This window comes from Oncorhynchus masou, chromosome 25, assembly GCF_036934945.1.
Source record: "Oncorhynchus masou masou isolate Uvic2021 chromosome 25, UVic_Omas_1.1, whole genome shotgun sequence".
In the NCBI taxonomy this organism is placed as follows: Eukaryota; Metazoa; Chordata; class Actinopteri; order Salmoniformes; family Salmonidae; genus Oncorhynchus; species Oncorhynchus masou.
The window spans coordinates 25,236,785-25,256,916 of record NC_088236.1 but is presented as its reverse complement, the minus strand read 5'-3'; the positions used below and the strand labels follow the sequence as shown (position 1 = coordinate 25,256,916).

General features: G+C 41.4%; 2 protein-coding genes across 3 annotated transcripts in view; both read left to right on the top strand.

Moving 5' to 3' along the window:
- zgc:63587 (uncharacterized protein LOC393431 homolog) overlaps positions 1-5,177 on the top strand; it is a 49,036-nt gene extending 43,859 nt beyond the window's left edge. For both annotated transcript variants that reach the window (XM_064937002.1, XM_064937003.1), the window contains 5 exons: positions 751-852; positions 1,778-1,923; positions 2,212-2,295; positions 2,422-2,479; positions 4,438-5,177. In XM_064937002.1, coding sequence (XP_064793074.1) covers positions 751-852; positions 1,778-1,923; positions 2,212-2,295; positions 2,422-2,479; positions 4,438-4,503 — 456 coding nt within the window. In that variant the 3' untranslated portion in view covers positions 4,504-5,177. The remainder of the gene's footprint in view (positions 1-750; positions 853-1,777; positions 1,924-2,211; positions 2,296-2,421; positions 2,480-4,437) is intronic.
- Positions 5,178-12,998: 7,821 nt separating this feature from the next.
- Positions 12,999-20,132, top strand: part of septin5a (septin 5a) — a 33,990-nt gene continuing 26,856 nt past the window's right edge. The window contains exons 1-2 of the mRNA XM_064936999.1: positions 12,999-13,109; positions 13,279-13,292. Of these exons, the coding sequence (XP_064793071.1) occupies positions 13,064-13,109; positions 13,279-13,292 (60 nt within the window). The 5' untranslated portion in view covers positions 12,999-13,063. The remainder of the gene's footprint in view (positions 13,110-13,278; positions 13,293-20,132) is intronic.

Sequence of the window (20,132 nt, the reverse complement as noted above, 5' to 3'; positions counted from 1 at the left end):
TCTCGTCTCCACCCTAGGGGTAGTTAATTAAAGTCCCTGGGCCTGTTAGCCATCTCTCACAAACACACCCTCTCTCTCTCCCCCGTCTCCACCCTAGGGGTAGTTAATTAAAGTCCCTGGGCCTGTTTGGCATCTCTCACAAACACACCCTCTCTCTCCCCCGTCTCCACCCTAGGGGTAGTTAATTAAAGTCCCTGGGCCTGTGAGGCTGCACAAAACACACCAGGTATTCTCTGGCTCTCAGCAGTGCAGTAGTGGACCGACTGTAGTGTAGTCAAAAGCCCTCTCCTGGTGTCGCCCTGAAGAGGTGTAGGGAAGTGAACTAGGACCAGGGCAAGTGGGATGTTTTATTCTCCAGATAGTGTTGAGGACTGGGGCAAGTGGCTAGAACTAGAAGTATTAAGAGGGAGAAGGAAATGGCATGTCCAGAATCTTACTCCTGTCGTGGAGGCTGGGCCATGTCTGAAACAGTGACACAGGAGAGCGAGAACAGAGGGAACAGGGGCCTGACAGACAGCAGTGACATCGAAAATTACCAACTGCCTAGTTCAGATGAGTGGGATTCCTGCTTGGTTGGGGGCGGCTCTGGCCGGTACAGGTTGCCCTTAGGCACAGATTGTGAAACTGACCTTAGATCAGTGCCTAGGGGTAACTTTATCTGCCTCCTTAGGGAAGAGGAGGAGGATTGGCCTGAGAAAGGTCAAAAGGTCACGGTGTGTTTTTGACGCTGTGTGTATGTTTCTGTGTTAGATCCTGGATGAGATTGCAGAGCATGGCATCAGGATCTACCAGCTGCCAGACGCTGACTCAGATGAGGATGAGGAGTTCAAGGAGCAGACACGAGTGCTAAAGGTACGACACACACAGGCAAATGGCACCATATTCCCTATGTAGTGTACTATTTTTGCCATCTGGTCAAAAGTATTGCACTATGTAGGTAATAGGGTGTCATTTGGGATGATGTAGCCACAGAAATACTAACACCAACTAAGAGAAAGGACTCCAGGAGAAACGTCACTACCAGAAGGGACAGGAAGTAACAAATAGAACCACTCTTATGTAGTTTCTCTCTTAAAACCACAGGGCATGAGTTTTAGAATGATCAGAATATCAAACGTGTTGATTATAATACAGTATATCACAGAAGTGAGTACACCCCTCACATACTTTGCTACAATGTAAAGTAGTGAGTGTACAGCTTGTACAACAGTGTAAATTTGCTGTCCCCTCAAAATAACTCAACACACAGCCATTAATGTCTAAACCGCTGGCAACAAAAGTGAGTACACCCCTAAGTGAAAATGTCCAAATTGGGCCCAATCAGCCATTTTCCCTCCCCGGTGTCATGTGACTCGTTAGTGTTACAAGGTCTCAGGTGTGAATGGGTAGCAGGTGTGTTAAATTTGGTGTCATCGCTCTCACACTCCTCATACTGACTGGTCACTGGAAGTTCAACATGGCATCTCATGGCAAAGAACTCTCTGAGGATCTGAAAAAAAGAATTGTTGCTCTACATAAAGATGGCCTGGGCTATAAGAAGATTGCCAAGACCCTGAAACTGAGCTGCAGCACAGTTTCAGGGTGTACTCACTTTTGGGGTGTACTCACTTTTGTGATATACTGTAGGTCAGCGTTATGTCAAACCTTAACCATCTGGTCATTATTTCCTTCCTTGATCCCTCTCTCTATATCCCTTTGTTTTCACATTCCTCTCTGTCTCCCTTTGTCTTCCTCACCCTTCTATCCATCTCTCCCTCTCTTTACTCCTCCCCCTCAGGCGAGCATTCCATTTGCTGTGATTGGGTCGAACCAGCTGATTGAGGTGAAAGGGAAGAAAATCCGAGGTCGTCTCTACCCCTGGGGGGTCGTGGAGGTGGAGAACCCAGAGCACAACGACTTCCTCAAACTACGCACCATGCTTGTGTGAGTCACCATGACAATGCAATGCAACTTTTGTTAAAAAAACAATTAATCAAATGTATGAACAGGAAGCCTTTAATACTACATGTAAAGTAATAGGAATCTATGCATGCTCTTATCCCGGCTTTTCCTTTATGTATTACTATACTGCCACCTAGTGGGTGAATAGAGAACTTCAAGTCTGCCCATCTGTTGCTTCCTCTAGTGGTGCAGTCTAATCCAGTGGGTGTAATGGGGGTTCGTACTAGCCGTATAGTGATACTGACGTGTGATGGTTGTGTGTGTTTTCAGCACCCACATGCAGGACCTCCAGGAGGTCACGCAGGACCTGCACTACGAGAACTTTCGCTCAGAGAGACTGAAGAGAGCTGGCAGGTCAGTCTGCAGATATATATCTATAGATAGATAGATAGATAGATAGATAGATATATATATATATACACATATATATATATACAGGCTGAGGCTATTACAGTTATGTTCCTTGTTATTCCCCTACAGAGCTGTGGAAGAGGATGTGGTTGACAAAGACCAGATTCTCCTGCAGAAGGAGGCTGAGGTGAGTAGCTAATACAGGGTTAACGTGAGAGACAAGGATGTTTGCCTCTACCCTTTTGTCCATACTAAACCATGCAGCCAGTGATCTGTCAGAGAATAACAAATGACTCGATGCTTCCGAATTCCCTCTGATTGGGCTGTTTGTTTTGCCATTGCGAAGTATAGAGATGGTGGAGTGCAATTAAAGCTGTTAGTAAACATCCATGTCCAATTAAAGCTGTTAGTAAACATGCACGTCCAATTAAAGCTGTTAGTAAACATGCACGTCCAATTAAAGCTGTTAGTAAACATGCATGTCTGTACAGGACATGACATATCTGACTTCCTGTCCCAGTTAAATGGTGGGAATTAGTCAGGCGATGTAAAGAGTATTGTATACAGGGTTTATACTGGCTTGGCTGCTGGTGGGGGCTGTGTCCATAAATATCCTATTAAATGACTATTCTAATTCCTAATTCTATGGCTGTGTTCTTATGGGAGGTCAGATTGGTTTCGTACACCATATGTTTTGAAGGTTTGTGTTCCTTGACTGATGTTACTACTGGTACTATTTTATGAAGAGAGTCAGAAGTTTTCAGTCAACCAGAAATAGATGATTTAGAAATAAAATTGTATTTGTCACGTGTGCCGAATACAATAGGTGTAGACCTTACATTGAAATGCTTACTTACAAGCCCATAAACAACAATGCAGTTTTAAGAAAATACCTAAAAAAGTAAGAGATAAGAATAACAATAGAGAGGCTTTATACAGGGGGTACCGGTACAGAGTCAATGTGTGGGGGCATTGAGGTAATATGTACATGTAGGTAGAGTTATTAAAGTGACTATACATAGATAATAACAGAGAGTAGCAGCAGCGTAGAATAGGTGACAAGAGGCAACGCAAATAGTCTGGGTAGCCATTTGATTAGATGTTCAGGAGTCTTATGGTTTGGGGCTAGAAGCTGTTTAGAAGCCTCTTGGACCTAGACTTGGCGCCTTCCTCTGACACCGCCTAGTATAGAGGTCCTGGATGGCAGGAAGTTTGGCCCCAGTGATGTACTGGGCCGTACACACTACCCTCTATAGTGCCTTGCGGTCCGGAGGCCGAGCAGTTGCCATACCAAGCAGTGATGCAACTGGTCAGGATGCTCTTGACGGTGCAGCTGTAAAACATTTTGAAGATCTGAGGACCCGTATAAGAACATTGTTTGGTGAATTCTGAAGACCCATGAAGTGTTTGTACTTGTATGTCTTAGTGAATTATTTTATTTAAAGTGCTCTTGTTATTCAGTCAACAAATACAATACAATCCACATTAATGTCAGACAAAAGTAATAGAATAAAATAACTGAAAAATAAACAAATGATACATTTGGAGCGGCACGATCAGAAATCATGTTAGATATTTCCAGCTTTAGCCAAGTCAATGAGCACAAAATGAGTTTTACAGCATCTAACATATCACACACATTTCCTTAAGCACTCCATTCACTCTGTCCAGTTTGAGATGAAGTTGAGTAGTGGAGACCAGTCTATCGAACCTGGGCTGTCTTTTTCAGAGGTTTGGTGTCGTTTTTAACACTGGTCAAACTGTGGATGCATTCTTGTAGCAAGCAGCTTGGGATACCAGATCAGCTTAGCTAAGTGTTATGTTTGTTTGCATTCCTTCAGTCTGCAACTTACAGAGCACTAACCTGCTTTATGGTAAATTTAAATATCAATGCATATTTTTTATTCAGTCACATGCTTAAGTGGGAGAATTAGTATAAGTCAATTTGACCCCAGTTTGGTGTGAAGTCAAATGATTCACTTGAAGTTCTATCCACAACTACTAGATGGAGATGGGTTCTATTGGGAAAAAAGGTGGTTTTGCATAGAGGCTCTCAGAAAGCTAGGTGGATGTATTCTCTCTCTGATATTAATTTGACTCAACTTTCCCTATTTCCCTCTGTCTTTCCTTCTCTTCTCTCTGTAGCTGAGGCGTATGCAGGAGATGATTACCCAGATGCAGGCACAGATGAAGATGAAGGGAGATGAGTGAAAGGAGAGGGAGAAGAGAGGAGTGCCTCACCCATCAAACCCTCTGTGCGTCTGAAACTCCATCATGGTTGTACTGCTGGACGTACTCATCACCGCCTATCCCTTAGTGTGTCAAACAATCAATTAACCAATCAACCAATTAAAGGTCCTCAATAACCTAATTTTAATTTGGAAGTCTTCAATATGGCCCCTAGTTCACTGTGGTACTGAGATCCACTGATCTGCTAGTCTTGAGTGTTGTTTTGGAAAGCGTTACTGACGTTATGACATGAGGTATGTTTGTCAGGAGTGTTATAACATGACATAATAAAGGATATGGGTTATATAATAAGACATATTGTAAAGACAATGATTGCATGTTCTCCCAATAAGTGACTAATGATGTTAATTTGTTTTCATCAGTACTACTAATTCTGTCTCATGTACAATGCAGATCTTCCATTGATAATGGTACTAATACATCTCATTGTTAGACAACAATCAGACTTCAGTGTTTACAGAATGTTAAGGGAATGTGTTGAGTATATTAAGGGAAGGTTTGTTGAGAGCTGGGTGTTTTTGTGCCATTTGCAACCTCTGTCTTCACATTTGGACTCAGCGGAGTACATATCAGTCCAGGTGTAGTAATAAGTGTCCCTCAGGTGGCACTGTAGTCTGTTCTATAAGCACAATACTTGGAAAGTGTTTTCAAACTATAAAATGTCTTAATTTATATGCCTTTTGTATAGCACTTCAAAACCTTTGGACGTTTGTCTTTATTACTTCCATTACATCATGAGCATTTAGCATTGATATGTGGGTTTTTTCTTTGTTGTGTTTTTGTTTGGGATTTTCCTAAAGGGGTTTTTTGAACCATTTGGTCTATATTTTGAAATAAAGTTTCCCTAGAAGCAGACTTGTAGTGGGAGTGCTTTTTTTCAGGCCATAAGTATGATGATCTGTTGTGGGATTGAATGGAGATGGTTTCAGACAGGCCTTTGACCGATCAAAGGGAAAACACTAGAAAAGAAGCTGCTGTAGAGGTTGGTGTAGCAATGTTGCTAGATGGTAAAAACTATGCACAACCATGTCTTGCACAAAATTTGAACAACGAATGTTTAAAACATAGAGATATGTTAGAACAGGATTATTATGCATCTGCATACAATATTATTGACAACAGTAAACCTTTCAGCAACTTTCCCCAGATAACAATTTATTGACTTCAACATAAGATCATGAGCATTTAGATAACAATATTATTGAGTATCATAGGCAACTTCTCCCCAGATAACAATTTTTCAGTAAGATTGTCTCCCCAGTATTTTTGTAAGATTGGCAACTTCTCCCAGATTTTCCTAAAGTAAGGGCAACTTTTTCAATGATTTACAGTAAGATCATGCACTTCTCCCCAGATAACAATATTATTGACATCAACAGTAAGATTAGGCAACTTCTCCCCAGATAACAATATTATTGACAACAGTAAGATCATAGGCAACTTTCCCCAGATAACAATATTATTGACATCAACAGTAAGATCAGCAACTTCTCCCCAGATAACAATATTATTGACATCAACAGTAAGATCATAGGCAACTTCTCCCCAGAACAATATTATTGACAACAGTAAGATCATAGGCCATCCCCAGATAAAAAACAAAGTAAGATCATAGGCAACTTCTCCCCAGATAACAATATTATTGACATCAAATAAGAGCAACTTCTCCCCAGATAACAATATTATTGACAACAGTAAGATGCCAGGCCTTCTCCCCAGATAACATTGATCAAAGTAAGATCATAGGCAAAATAACTATTGACATCAACAGTAAGATCATAGGCAACTTCTCCCCAGATAACAATATTATTGACATCAACAGTAAGATCATAGGCAACTTCTCCCCAGATAACAATATTATTGACATCAACAGTAAGATCATAGGCAACTTCTCCCCAGATAACAATATTATTGACATCAACAGTAAGATCATAGGCAACTTCTCCCCAGATAACAATATTATTGACATCAACAGTAAGATCATAGGCAACTTCTCCCCAGATAACAATATTATGACAACAGTAAGTAGGCAAAGATAACAATATTATTGACATCAACAGTAAGATCATAGGCAACTTCTCCCCAGATAACAATATTATTGACATCAACAGTAAGATCATAGGCAACTTCTCCCCAGATAACATTATTGACATCAACAGTAAGATCATGCAACTTCTCCCCAGATAACAATATTATTGACATCAACAGTAAGATCATAGGCAACTTCTCCCCAGATAACAATATTATTGACATCAACAGTAAGATCATAGGCAACTTCTCCCCAGATAACAATATTATTGACAACAGTAAGATTAGGCAAAGATAACAATATTATTGACAACAGTAAGATCATAGGCAACTTCTCCCCAGATAACAATATTATTGACATCAACAGTAAGATCATAGGCAACTTCTCCCCAGATAACAATATTATTGACATCAACAGTAAGATCATAGGCAACTTCTCCCCAGATAACAATATTATTGACATCAACAGTAAGATCATAGGCAACTTCTCCCCAGATAACAATATTATTGACATCAACAGTAAGATCATAGGCAACTTCTCCCCAGATAACAATATTATTGACATCAACAGTAAGATCATAGGCAACTTCTCCCCAGATAACAATATTATTGACATCAACAGTAAGATCATAGGCAACTTCTCCCCAGATAACAATATTATTGACATCAACAGTAAGATCATAGGCAACTTCTCCCCAGATAACAATATTATTGACATCAACAGTAAGATCATAGGCAACTTCTCCCCAGATAACAATATTATTGACATCAACAGTAAGATCATAGGCAACTTCTCCCCAGATAACAATATTATTGACATCAACAGTAAGATCATAGGCAACTTCTCCCCAGATAACAATATTATTGACATCAACAGTAAGATCATAGGCAACTTCTCCCCAGATAACAATATTATTGACATCAACAGTAAGATCATAGGCAACTTCTCCCCAGATAACAATATTATTGACATCAACAGTAAGATCATAGGCAACTTCTCCCCAGATAACAATATTATTGACATCAACAGTAAGATCATAGGCAACTTCTCCCCAGATAACAATATTATTGACATCAACAGTAAGATCATAGGCAACTTCTCCCCAGATAACAATATTATTGACAACAGTAAGATCATAGGCAACTTCTCCCCAGATAACAATATTATTGACATCAACAGTAAGATCATAGGCAACTTCTCCCCAGATAACAATATTATTGACATCAACAGTAAGATCATAGGCAACTTCTCCCCAGATAACAATATTATTGACATCAACAGTAAGATCATAGGCAACTTCTCCCCAGATAACAATATTATTGACATCAACAGTAAGATCATAGGCAACTTCTCCCCAGATAACAATATTATTGACATCAACAGTAAGATCATAGGCAACTTCTCCCCAGATAACAATATTATTGACATCAACAGTAAGATCATAGGCAACTTCTCCCCAGATAACAATATTATTGACATCAACAGTAAGATCATAGGCAACTTCTCCCCAGATAACAATATTATTGACATCAACAGTAAGATCATAGGCAACTTCTCCCCAGATAACAATATTATTGACATCAACAGTAAGATCATAGGCAACTTCTCCCCAGATAACAATATTATTGACATCAACAGTAAGATCATAGGCAACTTCTCCCCAGATAACAATATTATTGACATCAACAGTAAGATCATAGGCAACTTCTCCCCAGATAACAATATTATTGACATCAACAGTAAGATCATAGGCAACTTCTCCCCAGATAACAATATTATTGACATCAACAGTAAGATCATAGGCAACTTCTCCCCAGATAACAATATTATTGACATCAACAGTAAGATCATAGGCAACTTCTCCCCAGATAACAATATTATTGACATCAACAGTAAGATCATAGGCAACTTCTCCCCAGATAACAATATTATTGACATCAACAGTAAGATCATAGGCAACTTCTCCCCAGATAACAATATTATTGACATCAACAGTAAGATCATAGGCAACTTCTCCCCAGATAACAATATTATTGACATCAACAGTAAGATCATAGGCAACTTCTCCCCAGATAACAATATTATTGACAACAGTAAGATCATAGGCAACTTCTCCCCAGATAACAATATTATTGACAACAGTAAGATCATAGGCAACTTCTCCCCAGATAACAATATTATTGACATCAACAGTAAGATCATAGGCAACTTCTCCCCAGATAACAATATTATTGACATCAACAGTAAGATCATAGGCAACTTCTCCCCAGATAACAATATTATTGACATCAACAGTAAGATCATAGGCAACTTCTCCCCAGATAACAATATTATTGACATCAACAGTAAGATCATAGGCAACTTCTCCCCAGATAACAATATTATTGACAACAGTAAGATCATAGGCAACTTCTCCCCAGATAACAATATTATTGACATCAACAGTAAGATCATAGGCAACTTCTCCCCAGATAACAATATTATTGACATCAACAGTAAGATCATAGGCAACTTCTCCCAGATAACAATATTATTGACATCAACAGTAAGATCATAGGCAACTTCTCCCCAGATAACAATATTATTGACATCAACAGTAAGATCATAGGCAACTTCTCCCCAGATAACAATATTATTGACATCAACAGTAAGATCATAGGCAACTTCTCCCCAGATAACAATATTATTGACATCAACAGTAAGATCATAGGCAACTTCTCCCCAGATAACAATATTATTGACATCAACAGTAAGATCATAGGCAACTTCTCCCCAGATAACAATATTATTGACATCAACAGTAAGATCATAGGCAACTTCTCCCCAGATAACAATATTATTGACATCAACAGTAAGATCATAGGCAACTTCTCCCCAGATAACAATATTATTGACATCAACAGTAAGATCATAGGCAACTTCTCCCCAGATAACAATATTATTGACATCAACAGTAAGATCATAGGCAACTTCTCCCCAGATAACAATATTATTGACATCAACAGTAAGATCATAGGCAACTTCTCCCCAGATAACAATATTATTGACATCAACAGTAAGATCATAGGCAACTTCTCCCCAGATAACAATATTATTGACATCAACAGTAAGATCATAGGCAACTTCTCCCAACAGATAACAATATTATTGACATCAACAGTAAGATCATAGGCAACTTCTCCCCAGATAACAATATTATTGACATCAACAGTAAGATCATAGGCAACTTCTCCCCAGATAACAATATTATTGACATCAACAGTAAGATCATAGGCAACTTCTCCCCAGATAACAATATTATTGACATCAACAGTAAGATCATAGGCAACTTCTCCCCAGATAACAATATTATTGACATCAACAGTAAGATCATAGGCAACTTCTCCCCAGATAACAATATTATTGACATCAACAGTAAGATCATAGGCAACTTCTCCCCAGATAACAATATTATTGACATCAACAGTAAGATCATAGGCAACTTCTCCCCAGATAACAATATTATTGACATCAACAGTAAGATCATAGGCAACTTCTCCCCAGATAACAATATTATTGACATCAACAGTAAGATCATAGGCAACTTCTCCCCAGATAACAATATTATTGACATCAACAGTAAGATCATAGGCAACTTCTCCCCAGATAACAATAAGACATCAACAGTAAGATCATAGGCAACTTCTCCCCAGATAAACAATATTATTGACATCAACAGTAAGATCATAGGCAACTTCTCCCCAGATAACAATATTATTGACATCAACAGTAAGATCATAGGCAACTTCTCCCCAGATAACAATATTATTGACATCAACAGTAAGATCATAGGCAACTTCTCCCCAGATAACAATATTATTGACATCAACAGTAAGATCATAGGCAACTTCTCCCCAGATAACAATATTATTGACATCAACAGTAAGATCATAGGCAACTTCTCCCCAGCTAACAATTCTAGGGAGAGAGAATGTTTTTGTGATGTTCTCCATGTTTGAGTGTCCAGTTTTCTGTTAGTTATGGGAACATTCTATGTATGTTAGCAAAAACCTCCAGAGAACCTGTTTAGCAGGTCTTGGCATTAGAGTTAGGAGAACATTCCCTAAATGTCAAACATAACTTACCCAGAGTGTGGTTTTTATGTCCGATATTAATTTTCTAGATGTTTCATTGGAACTTTGCAAGAACATTCCTCCCCGTATGGAAATTATTTATCAGATATTCTCTCAAAAGAACATGTATTTATTTTTCAACAATTACTGGTGGCATAAAGTCAGTGGTCTTACCTGTCAATGATTTTAGAGGCCAGTATAATGATTTCAATGATTTAACCATCCAGATCTGTTTACACTTTATTGATATCTTAGAAATGTCCTTGTTTTTGAAAGAAAAACACATTTTTGTCCATTAAAATAACATCATTGATCAGAAATACAGTGTAGACATTGTTAATGTTGTAAATGACTATTGTAGCTGGACACAGCTGATTTTTAATGGAATATCTACATAGGAGTACAGAGACCAATTATCAGCAACCATCACTCCTGTGTTCCAATGACACGTTGTGTTTGCTAATCTAAGTTTATCATTTTAAAAGGCTAATTGCAATTATGTTAGCGCAGCTGAAAACTGTTGTGCTGATTAAAGAGGCAATAAAACTGGCCTTCTTTAGACTAGTTGAGTATGTGGAGCACCAGCATTTGTGGGTTCGATTACAGGCTCAAAATGGCCAGAAACAAAGACCTTTCTTCTGAAACTCGTCTATTCTTGTTCTGAGAAATGGAGGCTATTCCTTGCGATAAATTGCCAAGAAATTGAAGATCTCATATAACGCTGTGTACTACTCCCTTTACAGAACAGTGCAAAGTGACTCTAACCAGAATAGAAAGAGTGAGAGGCCCCGGTGCACATCTGAGCAAGAGGATAAGTACATTAGAGTGTCTAGTTTGAGAAACAGACGCCTCGTAGGTCTTCAACTGGCAGCTTCATTAAATAGTACCCGCAAAACACCAGTCTCAACGTCAACAGTGAAGAGGTGACTCCGGGATGCTGGCCTTCTAGGCAGAGTTCCTCTGTCCAGTGGCTGTGTTCTTTTTCCCATATTAATAAAAAAGAAATATTGGCCAGTCTGAGATCTGTATTTTTCTTTGCAACTCTGCCTAGAAGGCCAGCATCCCGGAGTTGTCTCTTCACTGTTGACGTTTGTTTCTGGACATTCTGAGCCTATAATCAACCCGCTAATGCTTCAGATACTCAACTAGTCTAAAGGTCAGTTTTATTGCTTCTTTAATCAGGACAGCAGTTTTCAGCTGTGCTAACATGATTGCAAACGGGTTTTCTAATGAACAATTAGCCTTTTAAAATTATAAACTTGGATTAGCTAACACAACGTGCCATTGGAACACAGGAGTGATGGTTGCTGATAATGGTCCTCTGTAAGCCTATGTAGATATTCCATTAAAAATCAGCCGTTTCCACCAACAATAGTCATTTACAACATTAACAATGTCTACACTGTATTTCTGATCAAATAACCTTAACCAGTTTCCCAGTAAGGGATATCATTGGGGATGGTTTGTATTAAACCATGGTTTATAACCCTAACCACTTCTCCCGAGGCACTTGTGTAGATCTGAAACAACTGCATAGGTGTAAGCAATAGGGTGAATGCACTTTCAAGTACATTTCTGCCAAGTTAAAAGTACAGACAACTATACAGAAACCCTAAAATTGCTGAAATATGTAGATCAAATCAACGATGAGAGAATAGTCAGATTAACTGAGATGTTTTAACGGATACAAACATGGTGGGGTAGCAGGAAGATCTGAATGCCTTCAACTGTGAATGGATTAGTCATTCACCAATCAGAGCTTTGATGGGCTCGGCCATAGTAACAAGGGGTGATGTGTAATAAAACGTTTTGTTTTTGTTGGGAGAACGTTTCTTTGGGACCATCCTGATGAATGATACACAATTTTCTTTCAGCATTTTAATGAAACTTGTCTAGAACATTATCTTATATTCTCTGAACATGGCAAACATGTTCTGTGAATGTTTGGTGGGACGTTGATGGAATATTCTCCTAACCCTTAGATAACTGGACACAGGAATGTTTGTGCAATATTGTCATGAAACGTGTCTAGAACATTAGTATTGACTATTCGGAGAAAATGTTAACCACATTCTGAGTAAGTTCTGCTTGACATTAAGGGAATGGTCTCATCGAAACAGTCCTTGTAAATCACTGGAATATTCATATGAAAGGTGAGGTAATTATAAAATGTAACTGTTAAGGGAAGTTTCTCTAAATTTGTGGGAACGTGTGTTGTTAGCTGGGTCTCCATCCACCATTGGGTACCACATATAGGAGGGCGGGGCTCTCACACAACCTGTCTGGCTGCTGTAGTATCGTGGAGAAGGACCGGACGCGTGCTTTTACCAAACAGTAAGTCCGTTTTGGAAGCGACACCGAGGGGAGGAGAGCCGTGAAGATGACGACCAATATCAGATACAAGAGCCGGATCCCGATCAAATCGGGTAAGTATGATGATAATAGGGATGATTATGCATAAAGGCAATTATAACGCGGTCCATTACAATGATTGTCTTTCTCAATGGATTTCTCTCCCCCTCTTTCTAAATTGGGCGTCGTTCTGTATCCCTCCACCTGCGTTTCATTTACCCATCCACCACAATGACCAAACAGATGAGACCACTGAGGTAAGGAACACGTTTATTCCTAAATGATTTTTTAAATAGAAAATGTTTATCTGTGCTCCGCGCTTTTGGTTTAAACCAAGGCCATGTTAGGCGATTCAAAGAATCGTTCATATCAAGCATGGTAGCTTACTTTTTTTTCTCCAATTCGCTTCGAATGGCCGCATAGCCTAGATATATATTTAGCCTACAGCCTATGTAGGCCAAGTAAACGTCAGCGGAATCATCATTCCGATGCATTGAAGATTACTATTGTTGTCATGCCACCGCATTACAGGGTACAGTGAGCATCACACAGTCAGAAGGATAACATATCATATTTACGCAAACAGTCAGACACAGGATGCGTACGCAGCTTGTGGTACCCGAGGGCTCTCCTCATCCTTGGGCATCCATCCATTCATCCAGGCTTCCAGTCGCGCACTTGGCTGTGGGCGTGACAGTGACGCCGCTTCCTAAATGCTATTAGAGACCCTATTGGTATAGTCAGCGAAGTGACCGGCTGTTAATTAGCACATCGCTGTCTTTAGAACAATCTCTGTTTGCATCCTCAGTACATCACAGCTCATTATCCTCTAATTGCTTTCCTCTGAATTGGTCAGACGAGCTCTCTTTCATAGATGCCATAGATTATTACCTTGCGTTAACCCTGTGTGTGACCATGCATCATTTAGGTGGAGCTTGGTGGCTGGCTAAACTATCCTCCTTCGCAGAGGGCGAATATTATCCTGAAATTCAGGGGTCTCTATTTTTATGGGCCTTATAGTAAAGACATGGAATTGAATTATATATTTGTTAATCCTCTTTAAATGTGAAATGAACACAACCAGTCATGTTTTCATCTGAAAACAAAAGTTTCACTTTTGTTGCATTTAGGAGGGCTCATCTCTCATTCGGGGGTTGGGGGTGCCCCCCCCCCCCCCTAATTTGTACTCTGCTCCTTGGGAGACCAGCAGCAGACTACTTCTCATGTGTACATATCTCCTCTCTCTCTCTGCTCTGAGGGTGATCACATGATGACAGAAGCTTTGGATGCTGTTCTGTTAGTAGGTTATTAGCCTTGTGTAGCTACATTTGCGAGTAGGCAGCATGCATCAATTGTAATTAGACTCTCCACACATCCAACCCTTACACACAAGCGCACACACACACATAACCAACCACACATACGCACACAGACTCACATACACACACACTGCTGCTCTAGCATTTGCTATTTATTCAACTGCTCGACCAAGACACTACCCACATTATATTTCTAAATAAAGCCATACTTGACTTGGCACTTTCATTATCTACTCTGATACCCTGTTGTGTGTATATATTAGGTTTTACTATGCATAGTACTTTTCAATTACTTGTTATTTTTTATTTGACTTGACTCTTATTATTGATAGTATGGCACCGACAGACATGACAGCTCTGCTTCTGGCTCCTAAGCAACTTTGCAGTAATTGTTTTTGTGTGTGTTATTTTTTACATTATTAGCCCAGAGTGTTTTTTGTCTTATTACATACAGCCAAAATTAACTTTTGGATATCAGAGCGGTAGTAACTCACCAGCATTACGACCAGGAATACGTCTTTCCCGAATTGGATCCTTTGTTCGTACCCCTAAGGGCAATTGAACTTATCCCAGAGGCTGTTCTGAGTCGCAGCTAGTGGAGAAGAGATATTCTGAGTGGACTTCTAGTCTGATTCAGGAGGCGGGCACACCATCCACCACTTCTGAGTATATTACTCGCTAATGTTCAGTCTCTGAACAATAAAGTAGACGAGCTCAGGGCGAGGATCTCCTTCCAGAGAGACATCAGGGACTGTAACATAGGCTGTTTCATGGAATCATGGCTCTCTTGTGATATACTGTACCCATCCATACAGCCAGCTGGGTTATCAGTTCATTGCACAGACAGGAACAAAGAACTCTCCAGAAAAAAGAAAGGCGGGGGAGTATGTTTCATGATTAACTACTCATGGTGTGATTGTGATAACATACAGAAACTCAAGTCCTTTTGTTCACCCAACCTAGAATACCTCATAATCAAATGCCAACCGTATTACCTCCCAAGAGAATTCTTTTCGGTTATATTCAAAGCCGTATATATTCCCCCTCAAGCCGATGCCATGACGGTCCCTCAAGGAACTACACTGGACTTTATGCAAACTAGAAACCACCTATCCTGAGGCCGTAGTTATTGAGGCTGGGGATATTAACAAAGCAAATTTGAGGAAAATGCTTCTGAAGTTCTATCAACACATTGACTGTAGTACTCGCTTAGGGAAAACACTAGATCGCTGCTACTCGCCTTTTAGAGATGCCTACAAGGCCCTTCCCTGCCCTCCCTTCGGCAAATCATATTTACCCAACCAGTCAGACACAGGATGCGTACGCAGCTTGTGGTACCCGAGGGCTCACCTCATCCTTGGGCATCCATCCATTCATCTAGGCTTCCAGTCGCGCACTTGGCTGTGGGCGTGACAGTGACGCCGCTTCCTAAACGCTATTAGAGACCCTATTGGTATAGTCAGCGAAGTGACCGGCTGTTAATTAGCACATTGCTGTCTTTAGATCAATCTCTGTTTGCATCTTCAGTACATCACAGCTCATTATCCTCTAATTGCTTTCATCTGAATTGGTCAGACGAGCTCTCTTTCATAGATGCCATAGATTATTACCTTGCGTTAACCCTGTGTGTGACCATGCATCATTTAGGTGGAGCTTGGTGGCTGGCTAAACTATCCTCCTTCGCAGAGGGCGAATATTATCCTGAAATTCAGGGGTCTCTATTTTTATGGGCCTTATAGTAAAGACATGGAATTGAATTATTATTATTAATCCTCTTTAAATGTGAAATGAACACAACCAGTCATGTTTTCTTCTGAAAACAAAAGTTTCACTTTGGTTGCATTTAGGGGTACTCATCTCTCATTCAGGGAGTTTGGGGGTTGCCCCCCGTAATTTCCCCCCCCCCGAAAACGCTACCGAAGTTCTATCAACACATTGACTGTGGTACTCGCTTAGGGAAAACACTAGATCGCTGCTACTCGCCTTTTAGAGATGCCTACAAGTCCCTCCCCTGCTCTCCCTTTGGCAAATCAGATCACGACTTCATTTTTCTCCTGCCTTCCTATAGGCAGAAACTCAAACAGGAAGTACCCGTGCTAAGGTCTATTCAAAGCTGGTCTGACCAATCGGAATCCATGCTTCAAGATGTTTTTTTTATCACACAGACTGGGATATGTTCCGGGTAGCCTAGAGTAACATTGACGCTTACACGGACACGGTGACTGAGTTCATCTGGAAGTGTATAGGAGATGTTGTTCCCACGGTGACAATTATAACCTACCCAAACCAGAAACCGTGGATAGATGGCAGCATTTGTGCAAAACTGAAAGTGCGAACCACCCCATTTAACCATGGCAAGGTGACTGGGAATATGGCCGAATACAAACGGTGTAGTTATTCCCTCTGCAATCCAATCAAACAGGTGAAACATCAGTACAGAAACAAATTGGAGTCGCAATTAAACGGCTCAGACACAAGATGTATGTGGCAGGATCTACAGACAATCACGGATTACAAAGGGAAAACCAGCCATGTCGTGGACACCGACATCTTGTTCTCAGATAAGCTAAACACCTTCTTCGCCCGCTTTGAGGATAACACAGTGCCACAGACACAGCCCGCTCCAAAGGACTGTGGGCTTCCGTTCTTCATGGCCGACGTGAGTAAGACATTTTAAGCGTGTTAACCCTCGCAAGGCTACCGGCCCAGAAGGCATCCCTAGCCGCTTCCTCAGAGCATGCGCAGACCAGCTAGCTGGAGTTTTTATGGGCATATTCAATCTCTCCTTATCCCAGTCTGCTGTTCTCACTTGCTTCAAGATGTCCACCATTATTATTGTACCCAAGAAAGCAAAGGTAACTGAACTAAATGACTATAGCCCCGTAGCACTGTTTTGAAAGGCTAGTTAAGAATCATATCACCTCTACCTTACCTGCCACCCTAGACCCACTTCAATTTGCTTACCGCCCCAATAGATCCACAGACGATGCAATCGCCATCGCACTGCACACTGCCCTATCCCATCTGGACAAGAGGAATACCTACATCAGAATGCTGTTCATTGACTATAGCTCAGCCATCAACACTATAGTACCCTCTAAGCTCATCATTAAGCTCGGGGCCCTGGGTCTGAACCCCACCCTGTGCAACTGGGTCCTGGATTTTCTGACTGGCTGCCGCCAGGTGGTGAAGGTAGGAAACAACACCTACACTTCGCTGATCCTCAACACAGGGGCCCCACAAGGGTACGTGCTCATCCCCCTCCTGCACTCCCTGTTCACCCATGACTGTGTGGCCACGCATGCCTCCAACTCAATCATCAAGTTTGCAGACGACACAACAGTACTAGGTCTGATTACCAACAATGATTAGACAGCCTACAGGGAGGAGGTGAGGGCCCTGGCAGAGTGGGGCCAGGAAAATAACCTCTCTCTCAAAGTAAAAAAAACAAAGGAGCTGATCGTGGACTTTAGGAAACAGTGGAGGGAGCACGCCCTTATCGACATCGACAGGGCCGCAGTGGAGAAGGTGAAAAGCTTAAAGTTTCTCGGCGTACACATCACTGACATTCTGAAATGGTCCACCCACACAGACAGTGTGGTGAAAAAGGCGCAACAGCGCCCCTTTAACCTCAGGAGGCTGAAGAAATTTGGCTCTTAAGACCCTCAAACTTTTACAGATGCACAATTGAGAGCATCCTGTGGGGCTGTATCACCGCCTCGTACGGCAATTGCACCGCCCGCAACTGCAGGGCTCTCCAGAGGGTGGTACGGTCTACCCAACACATCATCGGGGGCACACTGCCTGCCTTCCAGGACACCAACAGCACTCAATGTTACAGGGAGGCCAAAAAGATCAAGGACAACAACCACCCGAGCCACGGCCTGTTCACCCCCCTATCATCCAGAAGGCGAGGTCAGTACAGGTACATCATAGCTGGAACTGAGAGACAGAAGCTGTTTTTCAATCTCAAGGCCATCAGCTACCGGCTACCACCCGGCTACTCAACCCTGCACCTGAGAGGCTGCTGCACTATATACATAGACATGGAATCACTGGCCACTTTAATAATGGAACACTAGTCACTTTCTGGCAGACATATCAGTGTGGATGATGGATCACCACCTCAAGCTGAACCTCGGCAAGACGGAGCTGCTCTTCCTCCCGGGGAAGGACTGCCCGTTCCATGATCTCGCCATCACGGTTGACAACTCCATTGTGTCCTCCTCCCAGAGCGCTAAGAACCTTGGCGTGATCCTGGACAACACCCTGTCGTTCTCAACCAACATCATGGCGGTGGCCCGTTCCTGTAGGTTCATGCTCTACAACATCCGCAGAGTACGACCCTGCCTCACACAGGAAGCGGCGCAGGTCCTAATCCAGGCACTTGTCATCTCCCGTCTGGATTACTGCAACTCGCTGTTGGCTGGGCTCCCTGCCTGTGCCATTAAACCCCTACAACTCATCCAGAACGCCGCAGCCCGTCTGGTGTTCAACCTTCCCAAGTTCTCTCACGTCACCCCGCTCCTCCGCTCTCTCCACTGGCTTCCAGTTGAAGCTCGCATCCGCTACAAGACCATGGTGCTTGCCTACGGAGCTGTGAGGGGAACGGCACCGCAGTACCTCCAGGCTCTGATCAGGCCCTACACCCAAACAAGGGCACTGCGTTCATCCACCTCTGGCCTGCTCGCCTCCCTACCACTGAGGAAGTACAGTTCCCGCTCAGCCCAGTCAAAACTGTTCGCTGCTCTGGCCCCCCAATGGTGGAACAAACTCCCTCACGACGCCAGGACAGCAGAGTCAATCACCACCTTCCGGAGACACCTGAAACCCCACCTCTTCAAGGAATACCTAGGATAGGATAAGTAATCCTTCTCCCCCCTCCCCCCTTAAATGATTTAGATGCACTATTGTAAGTGGCTGTTCCACTGGATGTCAGAAGGTGAATTCACCAATTTGTAAGTCGCTCTGGATAAGAGCGTCTGCTAAATGACTTAAATGTAAATGTAATAATGTTTACATACTGCTTTACACATCTCATATGTATATGCTGTATTCTATTCTACTGGATTTAGTCAATGCCACTCCAACATTGCTCAACATAATATTTATATATTACTTAATTCCATTCTTTTAACTTTAGATTTGTGTATTGTTAGATACTACTGCACTGTTGGAGCTAGGAACACAAGCATTTCGCAAAACACATGTGTATGTGACCAATACAATTTGATTTGATACTGATTATTGTACTGAAATGTTGAGGGATCTAGCACACAAGCATTACACTGCACCTTTTATACCTGCTGTAAACTGTGTACGTGATGAATAAAATTTGATAGCATGGTTTTATGTTTTTTTTAAAATTTGATCTCAATCAAAGCTAATTGCTGAACTTTTGTAAGGCTATTATATCCAGGCCTTTGACAGTATAGTGTTACGGTCATGCAGAAGTTATGGCCCACATAGGTCCACTGGTCCTTGCTGATTTTGTGGTGTTCACATACTGTAGGAATTATGGCACCATAATTCTTATTGTTTGAGCTGTAAGCTGGGTTTGCTGAAGAGAGATGTTCAGTAAGCCTGTAAAATCACATGGGTAGCATTGTGGAATTAACTTTTGGGAAATGATTGCTCGAAGACACTTAGCCTTGATTACTACAGTACAGTTACTACAGTGTTGTTTTGGAAATACTCAGCGTGTTTGCATGTCCCCTAATGAATGGACAAACGTCCTGTGTCTGAAGACATTCGATATTCTTTCCCCCTGTGAGGACT